At 41.1% G+C, this 23,923-nt stretch overlaps 1 protein-coding gene across 3 annotated transcripts in view; it reads right to left on the bottom strand.

Annotated features, from left to right (window-relative positions):
* sema3h (sema domain, immunoglobulin domain (Ig), short basic domain, secreted, (semaphorin) 3H) overlaps positions 1-23,923 on the bottom strand; it is a 56,498-nt gene that overhangs the window by 27,014 nt on the left and 5,561 nt on the right. For all 3 annotated transcript variants that reach the window (XR_013844954.1, XR_013844955.1, XM_080031201.1), the window contains exons 2-5: positions 6,845-6,999; positions 2,675-2,737; positions 1,816-1,935; positions 364-457 (exon numbers count right to left, since the gene is read on the bottom strand). Coding sequence is in view for 1 of the 3 variants with exons in the window: in XM_080031201.1 (XP_079887327.1) it covers positions 364-457; positions 1,816-1,935; positions 2,675-2,737; positions 6,845-6,999 (432 nt within the window). In the remaining 2 variants the exon portion in view is untranslated. The remainder of the gene's footprint in view (positions 1-363; positions 458-1,815; positions 1,936-2,674; positions 2,738-6,844; positions 7,000-23,923) is intronic.

Here is a 23,923-nt window from a genome sequence, read left to right on the forward strand (position 1 = left end):
ACGGCGGCTCACACTACACCTCCAGAGTAGACATAGTGGAAGCATGTTTTATTTCTCAACAAAATGATTTTGCAGCCTCAACATTAAGTTAGATATCTTGTTTAGATGGCTTTGGAAACATCCAATCTCTCAGTTTGAATCAGAATATTAGAACGGTCAGTGACATGCTGATTTTTAAGCTCAGGGTGTTATACGGTCATGTTACAACAACAAATCCTTGTTTTCTGTTTCATATTTGCTCGGGTGAAACTGGTCATCCACTTCTAGTTAAAACCTCACAGACAAGCAGTAGCTGTTCCTATGATACCATTTCATTCAGCGTACATTTGACTCGTGGTCTGAGGAAACAGTTGATCAACTTACCAACGACAGCAGAGGCTGTTTTCTGGAACGGATCGTAGGGACATTTCCCCTTTCCACACTCGGTTTGGCTGTAAGAGAGAGTCTGGTGCTCTGACTGACAAAGGAAACACAGAGAGAGAGAGAGAGAGAGAGAGAGAGAGAGGTCAACCAGACTGAGAGAGAACATGAGCTGGAAAGCAGAATACAGACTAGAGGGCCAGGCTTTGACTCTTTAATTCATTCTTTTATTCATAAATCATTTCATTTGTCTACTTATTCTGTAAAATGATCAGAAATACTTTTTAAGCCCTCTGAGCTAACCTGCCGCACGGCTAATTGAGTGTAATCTGGCTAGGATGAGGGATTTGAACATGAATGAAGTCCAGTCTTTAACAAGTTAGCACCACCAGCTCCCCTAAGCACCATGGCTCAACCTCTCTGATACGGCCTTTCATGGGATTAGCTGTTCGCTAACACACAAACATAAGAACATGCATGCGTGCACAAACACGCACACGCACACACACACACACACACACACACACACACACAGCTGAAAGACATGTATACAACCTCAAACAAATCCAAATGCAGGAATGCACACACATATCACACTTGCGCAACCGGCACAGGTTTAAATCTCACGAATATTTGCTCATGTACAGTATGCACTCAAACACTGACATGCAAGCACACTTGCATGTAGACAGGCACACACAGACAAGCAAACACACTATAATCACACAGGCACACTCGCATCACACACACAGACACACAAGAACACTTGCATGCACGCACAAACACACACACCCACACACACATAACTGAAGGAATTGAGAACCATTAACCTACTTCTAACTAAATGATAACCCAGATGTGTCGAAAATATGAGAAATTGCCCACTAACCAGCGCGGAATAAACGGGAGACACTTGCCCTCGAGAGTTACAATTACATTAAACCTGACAGAAAAATCGATGGTGTCCAGTAGCCCCTAGAGTGCAGCCTCAATGACAAAAGGGACATTGTTTAAGACATACTGTATGGTACATGGTGGACCCTGGTAGATATATGGGCATAGGGGCAGACACCACAGATAGGATAGTTCAGCTGCTGACAGTCCTGTGTATAGGGGCGACGGACTGGGAGTCAGAACACACACATAGAAAAATCAATGATACATTAAAAAAAATATGTTATTATTGTATTTGCAAAATGATTCTTCTTTTTGTGTTGGTCGGTCGTGTTTGGGTTCACCATCTATTACTTTTTTTAACATTGTGGTGCTGCTAATTCTGCTGTTTATTTTTCACCAATTGTGTCTGAAATTAAGTGTGTATACGTGTGTGGTGTAAATGTGTGAATGTGAAATGCTGCTTACACTCAATTAATAATTCATAAATATTAAGAAAGTCAATGCTGTTACTTAAATACAGTGACATCATTTTTTTGACAGTAAGTGTGTGCTTAATACCTGTTGGAAGGCGCTGGTAGCTATGAAAGCACATCGAGGGTTGAAGGCCCCAGTGCCACAAACGTACAGGTGGGTCTGGTTAAAAGGCTGCAGAACTCGCAGGAAGTTAGCACACTCCAACTGTGGACACAGAGAGAAACACAGCGAGAGAGGGACCACAATGTGAGAAATAGTGGAAAATCAACAGTATCTTGTAATATAATTAAATGTTTAAAAATGTACAACCATAGTTACAATATTGAAATGTCAAGTTGAGTCTTATTTAAACAATATTACCAAAGTCATGTTTCTCATACGGACGTATTATGCAAGTAAGAAAAAACATTTCCCAAACTGCAAGAATTTTCACACAAAACACATGAAGCGAGATAGAATGTCTGCTCATCAAAATGTGACCATTTGTGTCTGAATATGTAGCTAAGTGAATCTTGATATCCTTGTCGGCATCAAAGCTCTCTTGTTTGTTTATTGTTACTGAATGAATCAAATTCATTCAGCTGTAGTTCCGCTGTAGACTGTTATCTAACTTGCAACTGTCTTGCTGTTTTTGTTGTATAATTCCTTGGACGGTGTCTTGTGTGGCAGCATAACACTGCAGCAGGCGGTATAGGATGAAAGGATGAAAGAGGCTGATATAACCTGAACTGTAGGCCACTGATCCATATCTGTGTAGCATTCCGTGTAAATGTATTTCCTTCCCTGTGTGACTTTCAAAACCGATTACCTGCATTCATGGTAACACATGGTAGTTACTGTAGTACTTGTTGGTTTGCAAGTGTAAGTGTATCTGTGTGTGTGTGTGTGTGTGTGTGCGTGCGTGCGTGCGTGCGTGCGTGCGTGCGTGTGTGTGTCCTGTCACCTCTGGATCCTTTCCAGCCATGAGACATTCTTGGACACGGTCTGGACTAGCCGGCCAGTACAGCTACAGAGAGGGAGAGAGAGATAAAGAAAACAAAAAAGGGCGTTAAAATATTTTAATGGAGTTTTCAGTGCTAACTCTAAATTTACAATAGAAGGCTTTGGCATTAGACAGGTCAGCACAGTCAGCGAAACATGACTAATCTAGATTTTAAAACAGCTTGCAAGGCAGCTATCAGGGTGGAGACAATCAAAACCAGCTGGCAGCACCGCTGGGTATTGATGATGAGCCAAACTGTCAGAGCAGGAGTGATGTCGGCTACATAACTAATTCATTTATCATTTGATGGGGACTCAAGAGTCTTTGATACAGTTACATTTGCAAAAAAAAAAATAGGCTGCTGTCAATATTTAAAAAAAAATAATCAGTTGATATATTTTTGTTATAACTATTAATATTATTATTAGTGGGATTATACCAATTTCAGTTGTTGCAGCAGTTAGCTTTGCAGTAATGAGGACTAAAGAAAACTAAAAAATAATCAAATACTCTTTTTTTACTGTATATTAAAATGTATGACTTCACCAGAAGGCTGATTTCTTTCAAACTGTCTTATTGCGTGATGTAACTGATGTAATCAAAACAGCATGCGTCTCACATTAGTCCGTCTTAATCACATTAAACTGCATTCTTCGTGTTCATGTAAACAGAATCAATGTATTATAAAAACATTTCAAAAATATGAAAATATCCACTACTTGTATGCCAAGCCAATATGGGGAGTGAATCATATGAAAGAAGACAGACACAGACAGAGACGGACTGAGAGAGAGGTAAAGATTAGTGTCAAATGGCAGCGATATGAGTAATCTAAATATTTCCCTGAATCAGTCATTCCCTCAGAGACCGGGACAGTGAAGCAGTGAATAACGATACGTGATCATACTCACTTATCTGGAGACATTTTTGTTTTAGCTCACACATCACGTAAAAAAATTAGAAGTGGTGAAATATCAGCAGATGTTGGCCCACGCTACTATACGTCAGACTTCAGTCTAAAAATGTGACACCAAAGTTTCCAAAGTAATTAATGATAAATGATGGTGCTTTTGGGAATTAATTTCTTCTTGATGTCCAGTAATTGTTCCCCGATGCAGTCATTCCACAAAGCCCAGTGCGGAGCCGAGAAGATCAGATAAGATCAGAGAGCGCGTTCCCCCCCTTATCTCCAAATACCACACACTGACAGGGACGCGGACCACCACTAAAGGATTCTCACCAGGTAAAGAATTGAAATAAACCCCTCTGTGCAGAGCATGCTGGTTTTCAGTTTATTCAATATACAAGAATGTGGGTCCTGGGAGGGGATTTATACAAATCAAACGAGACAAAAACTGATGTTAGGGAATGATAAATAATAACGTGTTATTTCGGTAAAGAATACCAGCGCTGGAAAGGAAAGAAAGAAAATGGAAAACAACAGAAGAATGAAATAAAGAACAAATATGTAGCCCTCTGTGACCCTTTGGCTCGCCAGCTGTACACTCACACAGAAGGAATGCCTTGAGGCTTTTTGGCCTGGTTAAAAGAAAGAAAAATGCAACCGAGTGCAGCGGCGTCAGGTTTGGCACTCTTGCCCTGAAGTGGGAACGACTGGAGGAACTGGTTATGTGTCCATCTCTCTGCTCCAAAATCTGTTTTATTGAGCCAGTAAAGCTGCACATATATTGAAGTATGTCTACATTAAAAAGAAATAAATTAACAAGTAGGAATCAATTGATCCCAGGACTGGACTGATAGGATGCTCTGAATATTGGTAGCAGAGTAAATGAAAATAAATGTAGAGAACAGGGCACAATAAGTGGTGTTAACTCCACGAGGGAAAAGACTGCACATGAGCTGGAACAGCATAAACAGACTATAAATACTTCATGTGCAAATATATAAGTTCACAGCCAGCACGCAGAGTTGACTTATGAGTTGAATATGACTATCTATCCTTTAGTTGGCTGACTGCCTGGCTGAGTGGGTGGCTGGCCAGCTTGCCTGCGGTCTATCTGTCTGTTTCTCTGGCTGTGTGTCTGCTTGCCTACCTGTATGCTCCTCTGATAGCTTGTACGTCTCACAGATGAGGGTATTGATTGGATCCAGAGTTATGAAAAGGCAGCACTGTCGCTGTCCTTGCTCTGACCCTGAACTAAACCAGACAGGCGGGCAAAACCCCCAACGTGTCGGTCTGGCTGACTGGATAATATGTTAAAGACGCAGCAAGAAACGGGATACTCAAAGCTGTGACTTATCATTTATAATCATAGTTCGGATTCCTTGGTTTAAACTGATTACAACACAGATTTTTCGATGCTACCTTCTTATTTCCTAGCTTCAAATCCTGGTTTGGACCCCTACAAGTATGAATATTGTTTACACTAGTGTAAATTACGTTACAGTACATTAATAATAATAATGGATAGGATTTATATAGCGCTTTTCAAGGCACTCAAAGACAGTTTACAGGGTTCCAGGTTCCATTCATTCACACACAGTCATACTGGTGGTGGTAAACTACCATGGTAGCCACAGCTGCCCTGGGGCAGACTGACGGAAGCGTGGCTGCCATTCAGCGCCTACGGCCCCTCCGACCACCACCTCAAACATACAGCAGTCATACACATTCACACGAGGCAAGGTGGGTGAAGTGTCTTGCCCAAGGACACAACAACCATGACACAGGTGGCAGAGCAGGGATCGAACCGCCAACCCTTGGATCATTGGCCAACCCGCTTAACCACCTGAGCCACGGTCGCCCCGTGTACTATTGCAGGAGCTCGCTAGCTCAGGCGTATAAGCTTGAGTGTCAGGGCGGGAACTTGACCAGCTGAATCAGGAAAGGGCAGAGCTGTCAGTACGCTTTCTGCCTCAGGGTTTTTAGCTTTGCATCATTGATGATAGGGTTGGCCATATTTCAAACATATGCAATGTATCGCAACTTGTTCTAAATGGGATGTTGTCATAATTAAATCCTTAACATTAAGTCCAAATTGTAACGTAATCTTTATTAAATGGCTGTCATAAGGCTATTTTGCGTCACTAGCTCTCTGTCACACACACTCACTCGTCCATCCAGACTACTACTATGGATGTGTTCATTTGGAGGGAACAGGTTAAGAGACTGGACAGAGCAAAGTGAAGCTCAAGAGCAAGTTTACACTAGTTTTGAAACTAGTAACAGAAAATGGAGGCAGACGAATGGAAGTGGGTTGGATATGACAAGGAAGACATGGAACAAACAGGGGTTATTTGAGAAAATATATATATGTTTAAAATTGTTCCAATAGAAATATCACAAGGCTTAAAAGATTTGGCCTAAAATATCATAATATTATATCACTCAATACTACAACGATGTAATGTGTAACTCCTGGTCATTAAAATGTTGAAATGAACTTAAAAAAGCTTGATTATTATGTTACATTAGAAAAGCCAATGTACATAAGCAGAAGCACCCACTAATATAATAAATCAATTATTTTTTAAAAGGCAACAGAAAATACAATCTTGTATATAAAATCTACATGTGTTTCCTGATTATTCAAAAATGTAGAGTGCAGGCCTTTGTTGCTTGATCCAAATTCCAAATTGCAGTTATTATCTAAAAGCAAATTATCTCTCCAATGCTGCCAACACAGAGGTGATTGTGCAGTTCAGCAGTAAATGAATACATTGATGGAAATAGAAATGAGGGAAAAGTGCAGAAAATAATTGGTGGGCTGACTGGAAGCTATTACGTTGCTATCTGTTTAAATGAGTTTCAGAAAGTGACCAAAAAATAGGAAACAAACAAGCTTTTCACCACTTCCAGCTTCTCCAAAGAGCATGTTGTTTATCAGCCTTAAGTTCTAAAAGAAAATCACACATAATCATCACGCCAAAAACTAGTCTCCTTTTTTTGATAAAAGGTGATAACTTGAAGATGTTTTAACAAAGTGTGTGGCGACAGAAAACCAATGAGAGATGAGATGGAAAGTGGACAATATAAATGTTTGCAATAATTGAATGGCTAAAACACTGTTATTACATGAACAATGTCTCCATGTGTATGTATGCCTTTGTATCTTACTTTGCTTTTTTATGGTATGTGAATGTGTGTGTGAGTGTCCTGTCATTTCTAACCTTGCGTGGGTTCTGCGTGATGTCATCCAGACTGATAGACAGCAGGTTATCTTTCATGGCCACGTAGAGACGCCTCCCGTCTTCGTCTGGCAGCAGGGACTGCAGGTCTCCTGCCACTAGGGGCAGCGTCAGCAGGCGGCCATTCTGGATCAGCTCTGACAAGGAGGAGGAGAACAAAACCAAAGATGACTTGAGGGGTTCAAAATCAGTGAAAATTGCCTACAACAAATACTGTGTACAACATATGAACAAATCCTTCTGTTATTACCTTCAAAATTGTGCTAAGAATGATTTTGGAAAATGTAGTTGATGTAAGTGCTTCAGAAGTTGTGATTGTTGGTTCAGAGTATTAATGGGGAAAATTATGGTTTAAGATGTTTGTAGGCTATGTGAGAAATATACAGATGCGAACAGACAAGGTTTAGTCAAATAAACACTTAAGTGTACATTTTGGACCTTTTATTAATACTTGAAATCAGACGCTATGGAAGAAGAATCGCCAAAAATCTCAAAATTGATCAGTGTTCGTGTCTGACCTGAAGCCAAGTTAAAGTAAACTTGGATTGACTCCAAGTGCCTCGAAAGAGGATAGATGAGTTTTAAATGTTCCCAAGGGAAACAATGAATACAAAAAAATAAAAGAAGATAATAACACACCCCATGCAAACATCTGATGAAGTTACAGATGGTCAGAGCTTTTGAGGTCAGTTATGAAGCGTTTTATTTTTCAACAGACAATCAGATAAAGTGACACACCGGGCGAAGACACAAACTTTCCCACACTCGTATCTATAACCCACGCCATTGTCAGTTGTTTGTCTTTCGCAGCTTCATTTCTCTTATCGCACTGGACACTCGGGTCCCACAACAGAAACTCCAATGTATCTTTTGTGCATAAACAAACACAGACACACACACTTACACACAGACGCACTGTACCTGAACTACATCTCCAGACTGATTGGGTGATAACGAGCGATTCTGAAAGCACAGATAACGAGTGTGCAACAGATGAAATGTTTTTTAAATGATTACAATGTTGCACCACGTAAACTATGACAACTATGAGAACATTGCACGTCCGCCCGTCCTCTGTTAACTTTCTATATTTTGACTGCCAAGTTCTTCAGTGGATTAAACTTGGCTTCGGCTCACAAAGATATAACCATAAACATATAGCCTTTAAAAGCAGCACCAGGCATGGCTTCACACGTTGGCAGCTCTTAAATAGCAGTGAGAGGCAGAGAGAGCTGATAAAAACAGTTTGAACTTCAAAACCCAATACATTTTGGCCCATAATTTTTTAGTAAACTGCACGCAGCATTCTCTTGTTTTGCAACCTGGCCGTTTGGCGATGCTTCTATACCGAATGATACCAAAGGGACGAAGAGGCAGAAGAGCACATTTTCCAATCTACAGATAAATCAGACCCTGAGGAAGGAGAAATGGGATTTATGGGATAATAATGCAGCTTGTAATTAACCTAAAGTGTTGCCCAGTGTCGCTTGAGCCCCGAGTATTGGTTGACTCAGGAGAAGATTTAAAGAAGATAGTATCATATTTCAAAGTGGCAGCATACTCAGCTCACTTTTATTAAAGAGGACCTATGATACTTTTCGACTTTTATGACCTATAAACGTTGTTATAATGATTTATAGTCATGTTTAACCATACTAGTGTAGTGCCGAATTGTTTCCCCATGGCGACAAAGACAGAGGCATCAGACTGGACAGTTCATCAGTTTCAGGTTTATTGAAGATTCCAAAGGACATACAGAGGACTCTCATGGAGCATGGTAGCAGCAGGGTGAGAGCTGCATGGCACTCTCTTAAAGTTACAGAACAGTGGCTTATATCGTGTGTTGGGGTGTATCACGTGTCTTAATCTTCTACAAATAGACAGATCGGTCTCATCATCTGTGCAACAACAAGTCAAACACATGTCCTTACATAGATGTTTTCGTTACTTCCCCAGTGACCCCAACCTTTAGCGTCTATCTGCTCAGCAACTCTTGGTGAATAGCTATTTTAACCCACCACACTAGCGTATCAAATAATTACGTACATGCATTTAGACGTATTCCCTGCTTACCGTCTGGGGTGGCTATGCAGAGCACTAAACACTAGGGCAGCCGGTCGAGAATTCACTTGTTCAAATTTCCGGGTATCGTGTCGTCACGTTCCCGGATGTTTCCATGTATGGTAATGCTGCTCAGGCAAGCTCCGGCCATGCCCCCACCTTCCTCTCTCAGAAATCTACCCCCATGATCTACCCGCGCGCTGCTGGAAATGTTCCGGAAGGAAGGTAACCAATCACAACGGAGTGGGGTTTGCAGGAGGGGGGGGGGGGGGGGGAGCAGATATATCTCACTGAATTCCATCGAATGTTGAAGGACTTATTAAAGGTTTACAAATAAAAACAATAAAAAGATAAGAGATTAAGCTTCTGTGTTTTCCATCACATTTACAAAGCAACAAACAGTGACCTATCCATCAGAGCGTAAACATGTTTGCTGACCTATCACTATGGCTGCCCCTCATTCCTTAACTTTTGCCCATACAGCAAACACATGGCAAATTACTGCTGCGGCTCACAAGAGCAGATGTGGGATCTAAAAGAAAAAGTGATGGATTCCTTCAAATCTCTGCTGTGTCTCATCTTTATAAACTGCGTACATATCATGTTAGTTGGCATGTGGGTTTAATAGAAAAAAGACGGAAAAAAATGGAGGAGACTTACAGATTTATGAAACGTGTTGAGGAGTGAACACAGAAGGAATGTGAGTCCACAACAAGTCTGAATAAGATGTGGAGGAACTACTCCCAAAACCGTCACAAAAATATATTTCATTTAGTTGTACAAATTAAACCCCTCCTCTTTTCAGCTGCAGTAGAGGCGCAAAAAGTCAATTTCATTACGTTACTTTTCAAATATATTGTTCAATTAAATTAAAGAGTTGATAACCTTTTCTGAACCTCCACTGTGGCGACAACACATTTAGTTAAAGAAAACATAGCACTGTTAAAACATGACCACACTAACCAAGAATACATGTCTGTATTCTAAATAATGCCAGTGTCCTGCAACTTAAACAGTTAGAGAAGTGCTTGATTAACAGGTATCCTAAGCAATAACACTCTATAGGAAATATAGGTGCTGCTAGTTTGCCCCATTTTAGCCCCACCCGGTCCCACAAATATGGATTTTCATGCTCTAATAACCAAAGATGCCAGTTAGGGAGTAAACCCCAGGCTTCAGACATGTCCTCAGATGTGTGGGGTCTCAAAAGCTGCATTCATGGGTTTGCGCATTTCTTAATGTTCTTTTAACTTGTATGAACACCGGACAAAGGGAGCGCGGAAAAAAAGTCCATCATGCTCGACCAAATTTTCTTGAGCTTGAATGTGATTTGACACAACTATGTCCAATTAACAAGCGACATGCTGTGAGCCCATGTTGTCCCCTTGCATGCTTACAGTCCCTGGCAGACATGTAATTACAGTATAGCCTAGTTTCCACTGAGTGTTGCGGTTTGGTTCGTTGCAGCTCGGTACGCATTTATTAGCGTTTACACTGTCAAAAGTTGGAAGGGGTACCAAAATAAGCAAACCAACAGTGCTGTATCTTTTTTTTGTTGGGGTTCCAGCAGTCCCAAAGGGTCCCAAAAGGGTGGAGCTACACTGCAGTTCGTTGATTGGTTGACGGAATCATATTTTCAGTTTGGGATATAAACCGCTGTAGGTAGTCACCTCAGCAAGAGCAAAGTGTCTAAATAAACATTTCGGCACTCTTAGTTTATTGTGTGGTTGTTTTTACTCTTTATTTAATTAATCAGCGGCTGGACTGTGTCCCACTGCTACGATGTAGACTGTATATGCTCTGTCTGTGACATAAACCATGCCTATTATGTAAAGGTACTGTCTGCAGTGGAAACGCAAGACAGGTTTACTGTGCTGTGCCAAACCGAACTGTGCTGCTCAGTGGAAATAAAGCATATGTGATACAAACAGAATCTTTAAAGTCCCCGTTTTATTTGAACCTGCCCTGTATTTTGTCCGTACACACAAAGCAACTGTAAGACGGTCAACAGCAAAGATGGATAAAGTCTGAGAGGAGGGGGTGGAGGGGGGAAGAGACAAGCGGCAGGGGGGGGGGGGGAGATGAGAAAAATGACATAGCAAAGTGACAACAAGATGAAATCGGTCTGATGGCTGGAGACAGTTACTAGATGAGAAAAGGAAAAATGTCAAATCCTGACACGATGATAGACAGATGAGAGGGAAAGGTAAGAAGAGGGGGGTGGAGGAGAGCAGAACGGAGAGGGCAGAGTGGAAGAAATCCTGATGGAAGAAATTAATAATATATTGATGGATGATGATGAGGATTAGCAGGAAGAGGAGGAATGGGACAGGTGGGGATTAGGCTGGAAAGGTTGATGATGGTATTAGAGAGAGAGCCTGTTACAATCATGTTGAGCAGCTATCACTTATGTCAAAATAAATCCCTTGGCCTTGGCCTCATTGGTGTCATACCAGCTGATAGCTATTCTTTGCCATCCTATTTTGTTGACCTTGTAGCTTTTCTCACATTGACTAGCTAGGTATGTTATTCTGATGCACTGCAAGAGTCCTCCCTCCCCCCTCCCAACCCCATTAGATAAAGGATGCCTTAACCTTTTTAAAATGAGTTACAATGAAACAGTCCCTTTGTAGCGCTAAGGAGAAACATTTCTGAAATTTGGCCTACCCTTCTTAGATCATGTCAAGTCCCTCCAGCTGCGGGTTGTCCAAATTGGCTAAGTGACCCCCTGTATTGACGTTATGAATTTCCTGACCGTGTACTGTTTGTCTACTTTGTCATTGTATCTCAAATGTCTTGTATATTGTATGTATTTTATTGAGTCATATTTTCATTCGTTTTATTTTCTTCTTCTTTATTCTTTCTTTTTATATTCTTGTTCAGCCTTTTCTATATGTACGGTTTATATAGTATGTACTTTCTTTTTCAGTTTAATTTCGTCAATACCCTACCTAGCACAATTAACAGTGTTTTTTTCTGTTTCTGCTCTGAGCCCCCTCAGACATTGACATATCTGAGGGGGCTTTGTATTGTACTGTTTTCAATGTCGAAAATGTGACAAATAAATCATATATACAAAAAATAAAATCATGTTGAGATGAGATGACAAGGCTGTGGGGGAATGATGGGCATATGGATGGATTGAGGAGGCAGTGGAACCCCGAGAGAAAGGAGGAGGAAGGGGAAGAGTAGCCGGGAGTGTGAGGGTAAATTGTAGTGTAATGAGTGATAAATGATGGATAGATACTGGGGATGGATTTATAAGGAAGAGAGGGGTGAGAAAAGGCAGATAAAGGGGGCAAAAAAGGCAAGAAGAGAGTGAGAGGAACAATGATAGAATGATTGGATTAAAAAATAATAATTGGATGGAAAAGCAGGGAAAAGATAACAAATGTCAAAGAGAAGGATAGAAGCAGAGCAAAAACAGAGGCTGAGACATCAGGATGATAAAGAAGAAAGACAGATTGATGCCGGAGAAAACAATGGGAGGAACCACAACATGCTGACAGCCAGGCAAAAAACACAAGAGATGGATGAGCAGAAGGGAAATAAGGAGAGGAAAACAGAGAGGAATACGTGACTTTCTGCAAATGGAGATATAATGTGAAACAGAAAAACATTCACAAAAGCATAAGGGATTTTTCTCTAGGCAGATGGTATGCTTCGGCTCAGTGGGAACTAGCTGCTTATTAGCCACTGGGTACTTTGTTATATATTAATATTCAGCAAACGGCCTGAGAGGTAAATTGTTTTGCTTCACACTGATCTTGGCCTCATTGGTCCCAGTGGGAGCATCAGCAGACAGTGTTATGAGTTCAACAGAATCGTGAATTTTTTCTGTGTGTTCTCTTCAAACTTTTTCATTTAGTTGGCCCTCAGGGAGAATCCGATTCGAATTTTCTTCCAAACAATATCTGGGCAGCGCTAGTGCATCAAATATGTAAAAAAATAGTTAACAAAGAAAGGTCAAAATGGTATCTTCATTTCGCAACGAAAACAACACATCTGGACTAAGCTGGAAAAGAACAGGTGAAAGTAATAACATTAACGATGACTCCGTTCGGTTTTAGGTGTCAGTGAGCCAAACCAGTGGGCCAGCATGAACAAAACCAGGCCCAGAAACAGCACGCATTCTAACAATGTAGAGGTTATTGTTGCTCTTACTGTAACACCACCTGTGCCTTTTCTGCTATGACAGGTCCGTCATATAAAAGGTCTACGGCACTTTTTTTAAGTGGGGTCATGTTTCCTGTTTCACCAACTGACGTGTCAGTGGAGAGTAAGTGTCTACACTTGTTTCTTAACGTTATTTTGCAAAACACACAAAATTCCTCATCCTGATTTTGAAAACATAGCAAGGCAATGTCCATTTCTGTAGTCATTGTCACACAATTTTTTTATTGGACAATTTACTTATCACCTACTCCACTATCTTCTGCTCAAACTACAACCTTGCCACTTCCATTTGAGGATTTTTGTTCTCCTCTATACGAGGAATATAACCCTGGTGGAACCCCTGCCTTGCTCTGCCTACTTAAGCATTGCACACTTCATCTGAATAACACTGTGTGCGCTACAAGAGCAGCATGAACTGGCTTAATTCAATATAAAGAAAAAAACGCAGCTTAACTGAATGTAAAACCACCTCTGCAGTGGAAACACCAACGCCATTCAGCATATGTTCACGTCACAAGATCTCATTGGGTCAGACTGGCAGATAATACAGCTTACATCCACACTTTGGAGTGCATTAAATCAGCATTAGGGCAGGGAGGATGACACTCACAACTGCAATGGGGAACTGAGAGTTACAAATACACCCCCGCGCGCGCACGCACACTCACACACACACACACACACACACACACACACACACACACACACCACAAACTCTCTGTTTTGCCTTTCTCATCATGCATACACCATTACATTTTTTTCTGTTGCCCCAGTCAAATGTCTCCCATCCTGACCCCTCAATGATGAATGGCTCTTACTATTCAGTATGAAAAAAAGACACATTCTTTTCCCCACCATGTGGGTGCACGCACACACACACACACACACACACACACACACACACACACACACACACACACACACACACACACACACACACACACACACACACACACACACACACACACACACACACACACACACACACACACACACACACACACACACACACACACACACACACACACAGAGTCGTGAAAACCCAGCTGCACCCACCCCACCCTTACTCTTGGGACAGTTGCCTTGGCAACGGCAACCATGCCGACATAATTTTTTTTTAGGGGGTGAGTGGTGTGTCAGGGGGGCGGTCTCTCTTAACCTCACCCCCCATGTCTCTCTCACCTCTCTCTCACTCACACACACACACACACACAGATGAGTGATATGGCCCGCACCTCTCATAAACACATTGACTGAAACAGAAAGGGCATAACGGAGTGTTTTTTCAAGACATCAAAGCCATTTAGTTAATGGGAGGGCACACACACACAAACACACACACACACACACCATGTACTTTTACGGATATTTCAGGATATAAAAAGGCGTCATCCGTGGTCCAGAGCCCACCTGTCTGTCAGCACCAACATTCAACAGGATATTAACACACACGCCTGCCAAGACTAGAGGAAATCTTTGACCATCATGAACCAAACATGGTCAGGAAAGTTCAACCAAGTCACCACATGGTCCATAACAACTTCTGAATGAATACTTTGAAAAGTTAAACCAAATGTTTTTGCAGCATTTATCTGTGGCAGTTTGTGATGATTTTATCGACCCAGACACAAACTGCTCTCCAACTCTGCAGCATTATCAAAAAATCTAAATCTAAATGGATTTTTCTTTAATGACTCCAACATGTCGTCTAACTGCATCACTTAACAACAAATAAATAAAAACACTTTATATTGAAAAGCTGGTTTAACGGTTCTGTGAAGAGTTTTTTTCTTCAAAACCTAACCACCCTCAAAATATCAAACCACTTTGATCTGCAATCAACAAGTAGCGCACACTTGTTTATTGTCTACTCTTATCAACAACAAAAAATTCAACATATGCTACTACAAGTTTGGACCTTCTGTCCAGGGTACCACTATTGTGCCTTGCTATTTCACAGCACTAATAGCCAATGCCAATTAACAAGATAAAAGATTAGATATATTAATATAGTAGTATACAGAAATATAGCAAAATAGTAAAGTGAGCTGGCTTGTTCTACGGAAGCAGCACAATCGGCTCATTCTGCACACACATATGAACTTGCATGCACACACACACACGCCTGTTGAGTGCAGCCATTCTTATCAGCATGGAGTTGACAGCGGGGTCAACGAGGGTCGTGACCTCTGATCCGAGCCAATTGGCCTTTGACTCCTGTCAGTCGGAATCAAAGACGTAGAAGTTAAGAAGTGAAAGAACAGAAACGCTGGGACATAATCCTACTGGTACATGCACCTACACACACACACACACACACACACACACACACACACACACACACACACACACACACACACACACACACACACACACACACACACACACACACACACACACACACACACACACACACACACACACACACACACACACACACACACACACACACACACACACACACACACACACACACACACACACACACACTGAATATATATTTGAGTGAATTGTTCCTTTATATTAGCGCAAGGGTGTTCATGTCCATATTTGCCTCTATGACTTTACTATTATTATGACCTATTTTACCATTTTTCCATTCATATGTTGGCGTGTGTGTGTGTGTGTGTGTGTGTCTGTGTGTTAGCGGTAGGTATTTTTATCCATAGTGAACATTAGATTAAAAGGCTGCTGGTCATGGGAGCTCTGATGGACCTTGATGTGATTAGAGCAATTGTGTGGCGTGTGATACAGATAAGAACATTCCTGAATTGCGCCACACACACAGCAATGCATTTGGGTGCTGGCATTCTCATGAACAAACACACCTGCAGAAGAATGCCAATCTAATCTGTCTGGGTGCTAATCTAATGTAGAAGAATGAAGATTCTTTGAGTAGCTCTCGTTTGTTTTGACATTAAGAGTTTTCTTTAATTATTCTTTTAACCAGTGTTTATTACCTTTATTTGGTTGCAAATAATCATAGCCACTGTACTGGAGATTTAATGCCAGAGATGATCTAAAGATGGTTATTGGCTGTGGGGTGCCACACATATAACACTCAAAGAAGGGACTTGTTAAAAAGTTTTGTTTGTTAATAAATAATTTACAAACAAACTTGAATTACTCACAAGTGATGGGAACTTTCAGTCATGTCTGAGATGTATGACCAGCATTGAGCTCAGCGGTGACTTGCCAAGTTGAGCAACAGAGACAATAGAAGAAAGCAGAGAGACACCAACAACTCTGCAAAGTATCCATTGAGCATTTAGATTAACTTCAGCCATGCTTTTCCCTGCTGCCATCCCGAGATGACGCCCATCACATTGCTGTGGAGGTAGGATGTTTGCTCATTTGATTAGCAGGCAGGGAGTACTGTATTATGCCACAGTTTCTGAACAGTGACACGTTTTAGGGAGGAAACTTTCTAAAGATATTTTTTTTTGGGCATTTTTATGCTTTATTTGATAGTGCAGAGAGACAGAGGTGAAATGGGGCAGAGAGGGGAGTGACATGCAGAGAACGACCGCGGGTGGGAATAGAACCCGGGTCTGCTGCTGGGCCCGGCCTGGGAGGGGAGGGGGACGCCTTACCAACTGAGCTAAAGGCGCCCCGGGAGGAAACTTTCTTAGCTTTTTTCATACAGTTGCAACATGTATCATGTACATTTAAGAATAGTTCTGTTAGCCTTTTAAGAGTTTGCACTGCCACAGTGAAATATATCTGACACAAAAGATACAAATGAAAGAAAGGCTGATGAAAGAATCAGCTCTCTCTTTCATTCGTTACCTCACTCGTGGGACTCTGACTTTGTTATTTTCCTGGTGTTTTACAGTGGAGTTATTCTTGTCTCCATCCAGACACACCACACACAAGCGACCCTTATCATTAATCTATCCAATTATTCTCTCACAGCCCACAGCGTCGTCCATGTGAGTGTGTGTGTGTGTGTGTGTACGCTACACATCTGTGCAGTTTTGTTTCTGTGTGTGTGTGTCTGTCTTTGTCCGTCTGTTCGTCTACTCTCCAAGCCCCGGGGAACTTCAGCTGTCTGGTGCAACGTTCCCAGGGGGAGGACTTTGTTGGCTGCGCCACCAGAGAGGGACGATTGGTGGCGGGGGCGAGGAAACCGGGGCACATTTCCTGTGGAAATGGGGTTATCACTTTGCCAATTACTGTTGCAATTACAGCAGGAGGCCTGCAGTAGCCTGGGAACAAAGCCTATAGGCACACAGATGGGCATTTATGTGAAGACATGGGCAACATTTTTCTAACACACATGTCGCAATCATACTCAACTTCTAAAATCTGTCTCCGTCATTCTCACTTGTGGCAAGATCAGATCTAATGTCTAGATGTGTGTGACAGATCTTATACACACACACACACACACACACACACACACACACACACACACACACACACCACAGCAAATGTATAGCCAAACACAGTACGATCTGCATCTGGACTGTGTCACAGACAGACCAGACCCACGTGGAGAACTTAACCTTCGACCTCAGCAAATATGATTATTCATCATCATCAGACTATTCAGCCTGGCTTGGCCTGTTGCTGAGTCCACACTCACTGATTACTTCTTATTCCAATGTATTATTTCATCTTTATTTATGTAAGGGAAGGTTCACTGAGAAAACATTGTTTTCTATTGCTTCACATTCATTCAGATACAGTCTGATGTGGACGCCGCCCAGCGCACGAACAATGTTGATGGTTAAATACTATGCCCACAGCTACACAAACATGTGTTCTTAATGAGAAGCTACAGCTTTTTCTCATCAATACATTCATATTATACAAATACAATCATGGAGTACTGAGGTAAGATGACTTGTTGCACTGAGAGCAAACAACCTCCCCAAACAATAACTTCATTTGTAACAAAAACATGTAGTCGTTTTTCACGTGTGTGCAGGACAGCGGGGATTGGTCCGTACAAACCACAGATCAACTGTGATCGGTACGGACAAACCCGTGGATGCCAGTGACCTCAGGGGCCACTGATGTACTGTATTATTGTAACAGTGTGTGTGCCTCCCATAGTGTTGCTTTGTTGTGATGACTGGTGAGCCTCTACTGAAGCCCCAGTGACCTAATGGATGTTATAATAGTCCCCAGCTCAAACAATGATACTTTAGAAAACTTCCTGTAGAACCACACAGGCTTTGACAAGACAAATGATAAGTCATGTATGACATGTTTGGAAAATAACGTGAATACATGATTGGACGGTTGTCACTGAAACAATGACTTTGAAAAATCTTCTGTCAATCCCAGTTAATTGATGCAGTTGGATTGTGCAGGGTAAATGCCCATGTCTGTCAAACAACATGGCCCCAGTTTATTATTTGAGTCCCTAGTTCAAACAATGAAGCTTTAGAAAACTTCCTGCAGAAGCACACAGGCTTTGACTAGAAAAATGATGGTCATGTATGACATGTTTGGGCTTCACCTGTAATGACAGTGGGGTCTGTGTTGTAATTGTGAATGTGCAAAATGAATTATGACAGTTTAGACTAAATTATGGATTACACATACTATATGTTTTGCTTATTTACAGTCTCCTCATCATTGTATGTCTCTGTGTAAGGACAATAGTGACCTCAGGGGCCACTGATGTATTATTGTAACAATGTTTGTGCCTTTCATAGTGTTGCTCTTTCGTTGTGATGACTAGTGAGCCTCTACCGAAGCCCCAGTGGCCTAATGGATAAGGCACTGGCCTCCTAAGCCAGGGATTGTGGGTTCGAGTCCCATCTGGGGTGATTGGCAGCAGAGTGGCGCAGCGGAAGCGTGCTGGGCCCATAACCCAGAGGTCGATGGATCGAAACCATCCTCTGCTAACAATGTTTTAATGCTAGCTGCTCTTGGACACTCTTTGTCAACACAGCTACATGTACAGTATGTCCTCTAGAGAAGCATAAGTGCCCATGTGCAAACCACCACAGATGTGCTTGTCAGTATATATACGATCCAAAATTACAAAGTGTACTTCTCCTGTAAATTGCTCTGAGTTTGACAGATCGAAGAAAATCCAAATGTTCATTGCCTCTGAACTGCCAAACAATCTCATGGTCCTAAGTATTAAAGTGGATCTGAAATACACACACATCATCTCACGCGTTGAGTTAAATGAACTGTTTTGACGCTGTAAGCTGGATTTAAAATGTCGTCCCCATTCCTTAAAAAAGATTCTGTTGCTGCTTAGTCCAAAAGCAATGTGTCAATAAAAATGTAGTGTAATTCGTCCAGTAAAAAATCATATGACTTCAATCCTGTATCCACATATGAAGAGATTCTATATGTCCACACCCATCGGGGGGAAAAATCAATACTGTCTTAACACTGTCTGTGGCTTCTACTTCTTGGCTCAGCCTTAAAGCATGTTATGCAGTATGCTTTGTGGACATTTGCTTTGCCAAATGGGCAATAACCTCATCTCTACATCTTAAAACTGGCCATAAAAAAGGAGCTGTCCTGTGAAGGTTATTGTGGGTCATGATGTAGTGAGTTCAGATTTTATATTTAAAATCAGCCTTGAGGGTCAAAATGATGACAAGTCCCTGCTTTAAAGCATGGCCAAATGATAAGAAACCATTATCAGTCACTGTACATCCTCTCCTTTCTGATAAGTCCTGGCTGTATTTAAACAGGAAAAGGAAGTCTGACTTCCAACCTTTTGTGGCACTTGTCTGATCTTTCCATCACTGACAAAACAGGGAGAATCAAATTCTTGTGGTTTCGTCTTGTTTACGCAGCCTTGGATCAGATGTTTTGAGCACATGTAGCGCTCAGCTTAGGCTTGAAAGGAGCCTCTGCCATTTACCGTTATGTGATCTATTACTCAATAATAATACTCTTCACAGTCAAGTGCCATCTTATTATTTCATAAGTGTGAATCTGATACGTGTCTCTACACTGGCTCATGTGTCCATTGTTTGCAGCCTGCACCGATCTACAGCTAATGAGGTGAAGTGCTGGTTACAATTTGGTCTTAGCACTGTTGATCCAATCTACTTCTGGCTTCAAGTTAAGTGTGTCTTTGTGGATTAAATTCCTTCATGCAGCTAAAGTGAAGCTAAAGAATGCAGTGAGAAATATACGTCTGCACGGAGCTGAAAAGACCAACGACCCAAGACGTCTAGATAAGGGCTATGAAAACTTTTTTCAGCTGATATGACCTAAATCAATGATACATTTTTGCCATAGCTCATACACTTAAAAAATGAGTACACTGGTTCACGTTACCTGAGTAAGGACTTTTTAAAGTACTGTTCAATTTAGATCAAATGCATTGAAATAAAATTAAAATCTTGTGCCTATTGAATGTTATATAAAAATACTGATATACAGTACTAGCCGGGTAGGAGGGTTGATAAACTCATCTTAGGTTAATTGACAGCAGGACAGATTGAAGCAAATTAATACTTAAGGGAAAAGGAAAAAATATGAAGCTTGTGTTTTTTTTTGTGTAATTACAGGCTTCATGTTGAAGATCAACTCTTACATTAACACCAGAAACCTCTCGAGGCTGAATTTACAGCATGTCCACTGTTGTCAGGGGCTGTAGTTGCCAAAACAAGAGTGTAATTAGACTCCTCTACTATCTCTGTCCGGAGAGGAGAGAAAGCCCTTAAGCACAGAGCCCCTTAATCAAGGGTTTTTCCTCATCAAAAAGTTTGTTTGCAAGAATTCTTTTATCATGTGTTCCAAATATTCTATTGAAGCGGAGGAGGTGATCTTTTTAAGAATTTGGGTTACAGCTATTTTTCCAAATAAATATGCTAACAACCTGTAAAATAAGGTCGTTGATAAGCTACTGGCTTACTTAACATCTGCCACTTGACTTCAACAGTGGCAAGCACTAGTAGCACCACGGTGGGGACTACTTCCATTAAAAATGAATAATGGAGAATAGCCTGATTCTGTGCCAGATAACCGTCCCAGTGAAATCAACATCTCAGCAACATCCCCAGCCCTGAGCCTGTAAAACACTGGCCTAGATAGAAACAGATCTGAAAGAATAAATGAATAATGAAATATCTCTTGATTCGTAGTATAACTGTGAAGGCTTTTGTGCTTTATTGGTACACAGGGAAAGGTGAGGCTTGGGAAAGACGCAAAGGTGTAAAACATACACCAAAGTCCAGGTTTCCGCCTAGACAATGTGGAAGAAAGGGCCCATTAAGTGGGAGTTGCTTTTTAAATTGAATCCACAAAATATATTTAAAGTAGTTTCAACAATGCATTGGCAAATAAACCCTGTTTTTAATGGAGAGGTAATGGGTGAACTCATTAGAAATGTAAAGTGTCACTTTAGAGTTGCTGATCTACTATGTTTACTATACTACTTGTTCCTGTCACAGACCGACACAGTCTCACAACGTCCGTCTACTTTCTTAACAAGAGCTGAATTATCTGTGTTTTGTATAAAAGCTGCTGTGTGTAGCGCCTTCAATTTTGTAACTGGAGATGTCTCGGCTTTATCCTTCAGTCACGAAATGTGAAAACAATTAAATATTGAAGTCTTTGAGGATATATTCAAACTAAAGCTTGTCTTATTTATCTTACAAACATGCATATTTGCATATTTGCAACAAAGCATCTGGACATTGATGAACCAATCTACTGTGTAGTGTAACCAAGTCATTTGCATGCAAATAGCATGAAATTGAAAAGGACTAATTTACATTTACATTATAAATTGGGCAGTTCTCCAGAAAGACATAAAGGCAAACTGCAGGATACTTTTAAAATGCCTGGATTACAACCATCAAAAAGCATTCAGCAGTATAGAGGCCAAATGTCAAAGCTAATATCTACGCTCATACAACACAAACTCATTTTCAATTGAATGCATATGTATTCACCAGTGACGGATTAACATTTAATTTCTACAGAAAATCAATTTACAAAGTGAATGCTGCATTCTAAAAGATGAATCATTCTCCATGTGGGCAAATAGATTCACGCTGACTTAATAAACCATCCAAAAACCTCCTCTGAGGCCTTCATAGAGATGTATTCTGTGATTGTGATAAAGAATCTTTATATTCATGTGACTGACCTTAACGAGTTATATAGAGTAGCTGCAGATGGAACTGTGGCAGCAGTGTATGTGTGTTTGTTTGTTTGTGTGTGTCTGTGTGCAAGTATGTAAAGGACATTACCATAAATGTGTTTTTGCATATTTAAGTCCTTGCTTGTCTTTGTGTGTGCGCAAAATTGTGTGTGTGTGTGTGTGTGTGTGTGTGTGTGTGTGTGTGTGTGTGTGTGTGTGTGTGTGTGTGTGTGTGTGTGTGTGTGTGTGTGTGTGCGTGTGTGTGTGTGTGTTATTGTTGAGCTATATGGTACTTCTTATGGTGTGTCCAATGGGATTACAACAGTTATATGGTCAGTGTGCCTCTAAACGAGCCTTGTCCTACCAGACCATCGTACTTCAATTCATTTGTACAGAAGGTCTGGAATCACTCAATTGACAAACGTTAACTCACTTGAAAACGGTTGTCTGTTGAATTTTAAAACTATCGGATCTGCCCAGTGCCACTCTGGATCTGCTAACCAACGTTTGGTCGTGACGTTATGTCATGCGCCAGCTTCTGAGCCACTCTGTTCGCTGATTGGACTGGCAGAAATCTAGCTGGACAAAACCCACTTATATACCGCACACCCAGACTGACTACTGAAGGTAAATGAAAATTGAGCGGAAGTATGTTGGCGGGCAGTGCCAGGCTACCTCTACACATATTTCAGCTAATGCTTTGCAGGAAAATGGCTCTTTTGTGGGTGTATATCTGTATGTGTGTGTGTGTGGTATAGAGAAGGTATCTCTAACTGCGATCTCTCATCATGAAAATCACACTACCATCTACTGAATAGCTGGGATAATGGACTCATTACACACAAGTCAGTGTGTGTGTGTGTGTGTGTGTGTGTGTGTGTGTGTGTGTGTGTGTGTGTGTGTGTGTGTGTGGAGGGGTGGGGGGGCCCATTCCTGCATTTGGGCAACATGAAGTTTGAGTGAATAACTGGGATAATTTAGTCATTATGAGAGAGTTGGGGGGTTTAGGAGGTAATCAGGCATGCATTTAAGTATTTGAAGCTGTTTTCTGTTGCAGACACATGGAGCTGTCTGGTCAGTCAGTCCGATTACACTTCGCTAATCAGCCAGTGAAAGGACCTGTGTCTCTGCCAGACTAACAGCGCTGAATGTTGAGCATTTTGGACATTTAGCCCACGGTTCTGTCTGAATAGGATGACGGTATCATCTCCTAACACAACCATTGGCCAGACTTTAGTTCACAAGTGCTAAAAGGACAGCAGATGGGATAATGTCATGCTTTTTTCCAAATTCCATACTAACGACATATTGAAGAGAATGTATCTAAATCTATCCACTAATTTGTATACATTATTTTTGCAGTTAGTATTAAAAAAAAAGGATCTTACTGTTCAGTTTTGTCATAACGTGAATACATGATTGGACGGTTGTCACTGAAACAATGACTTTGAAAAAGCTTCTGTCAATCCCAGTTAATTGATGCAGTTGGATTGTGCAGGGTAAATGCCCATGTCTGTCAAACAACATGGCCCCAGTTTATTATTAGAGTCCCCAGTTCAAACAATGAAGCTTTAGAAAACTTCCTGCAGAAGCACACAGGCTTTGACTAGAAAAATGATGGTCATGTATGACATGTTTGGGCTTCACCTGTAATGACAGAGGGGTCTGTGATTTAATTGTGGTGCAAACTGAATTATGACAGTTAACACTAAATTATGGATTCAAATACTATATGTTTTGCTTTT

Source organism: Ammodytes marinus (assembly GCF_949987685.1).
Source record: "Ammodytes marinus genome assembly, chromosome: 7".
Lineage (NCBI taxonomy): Eukaryota > Metazoa > Chordata > Actinopteri > Uranoscopiformes > Ammodytidae > Ammodytes > Ammodytes marinus.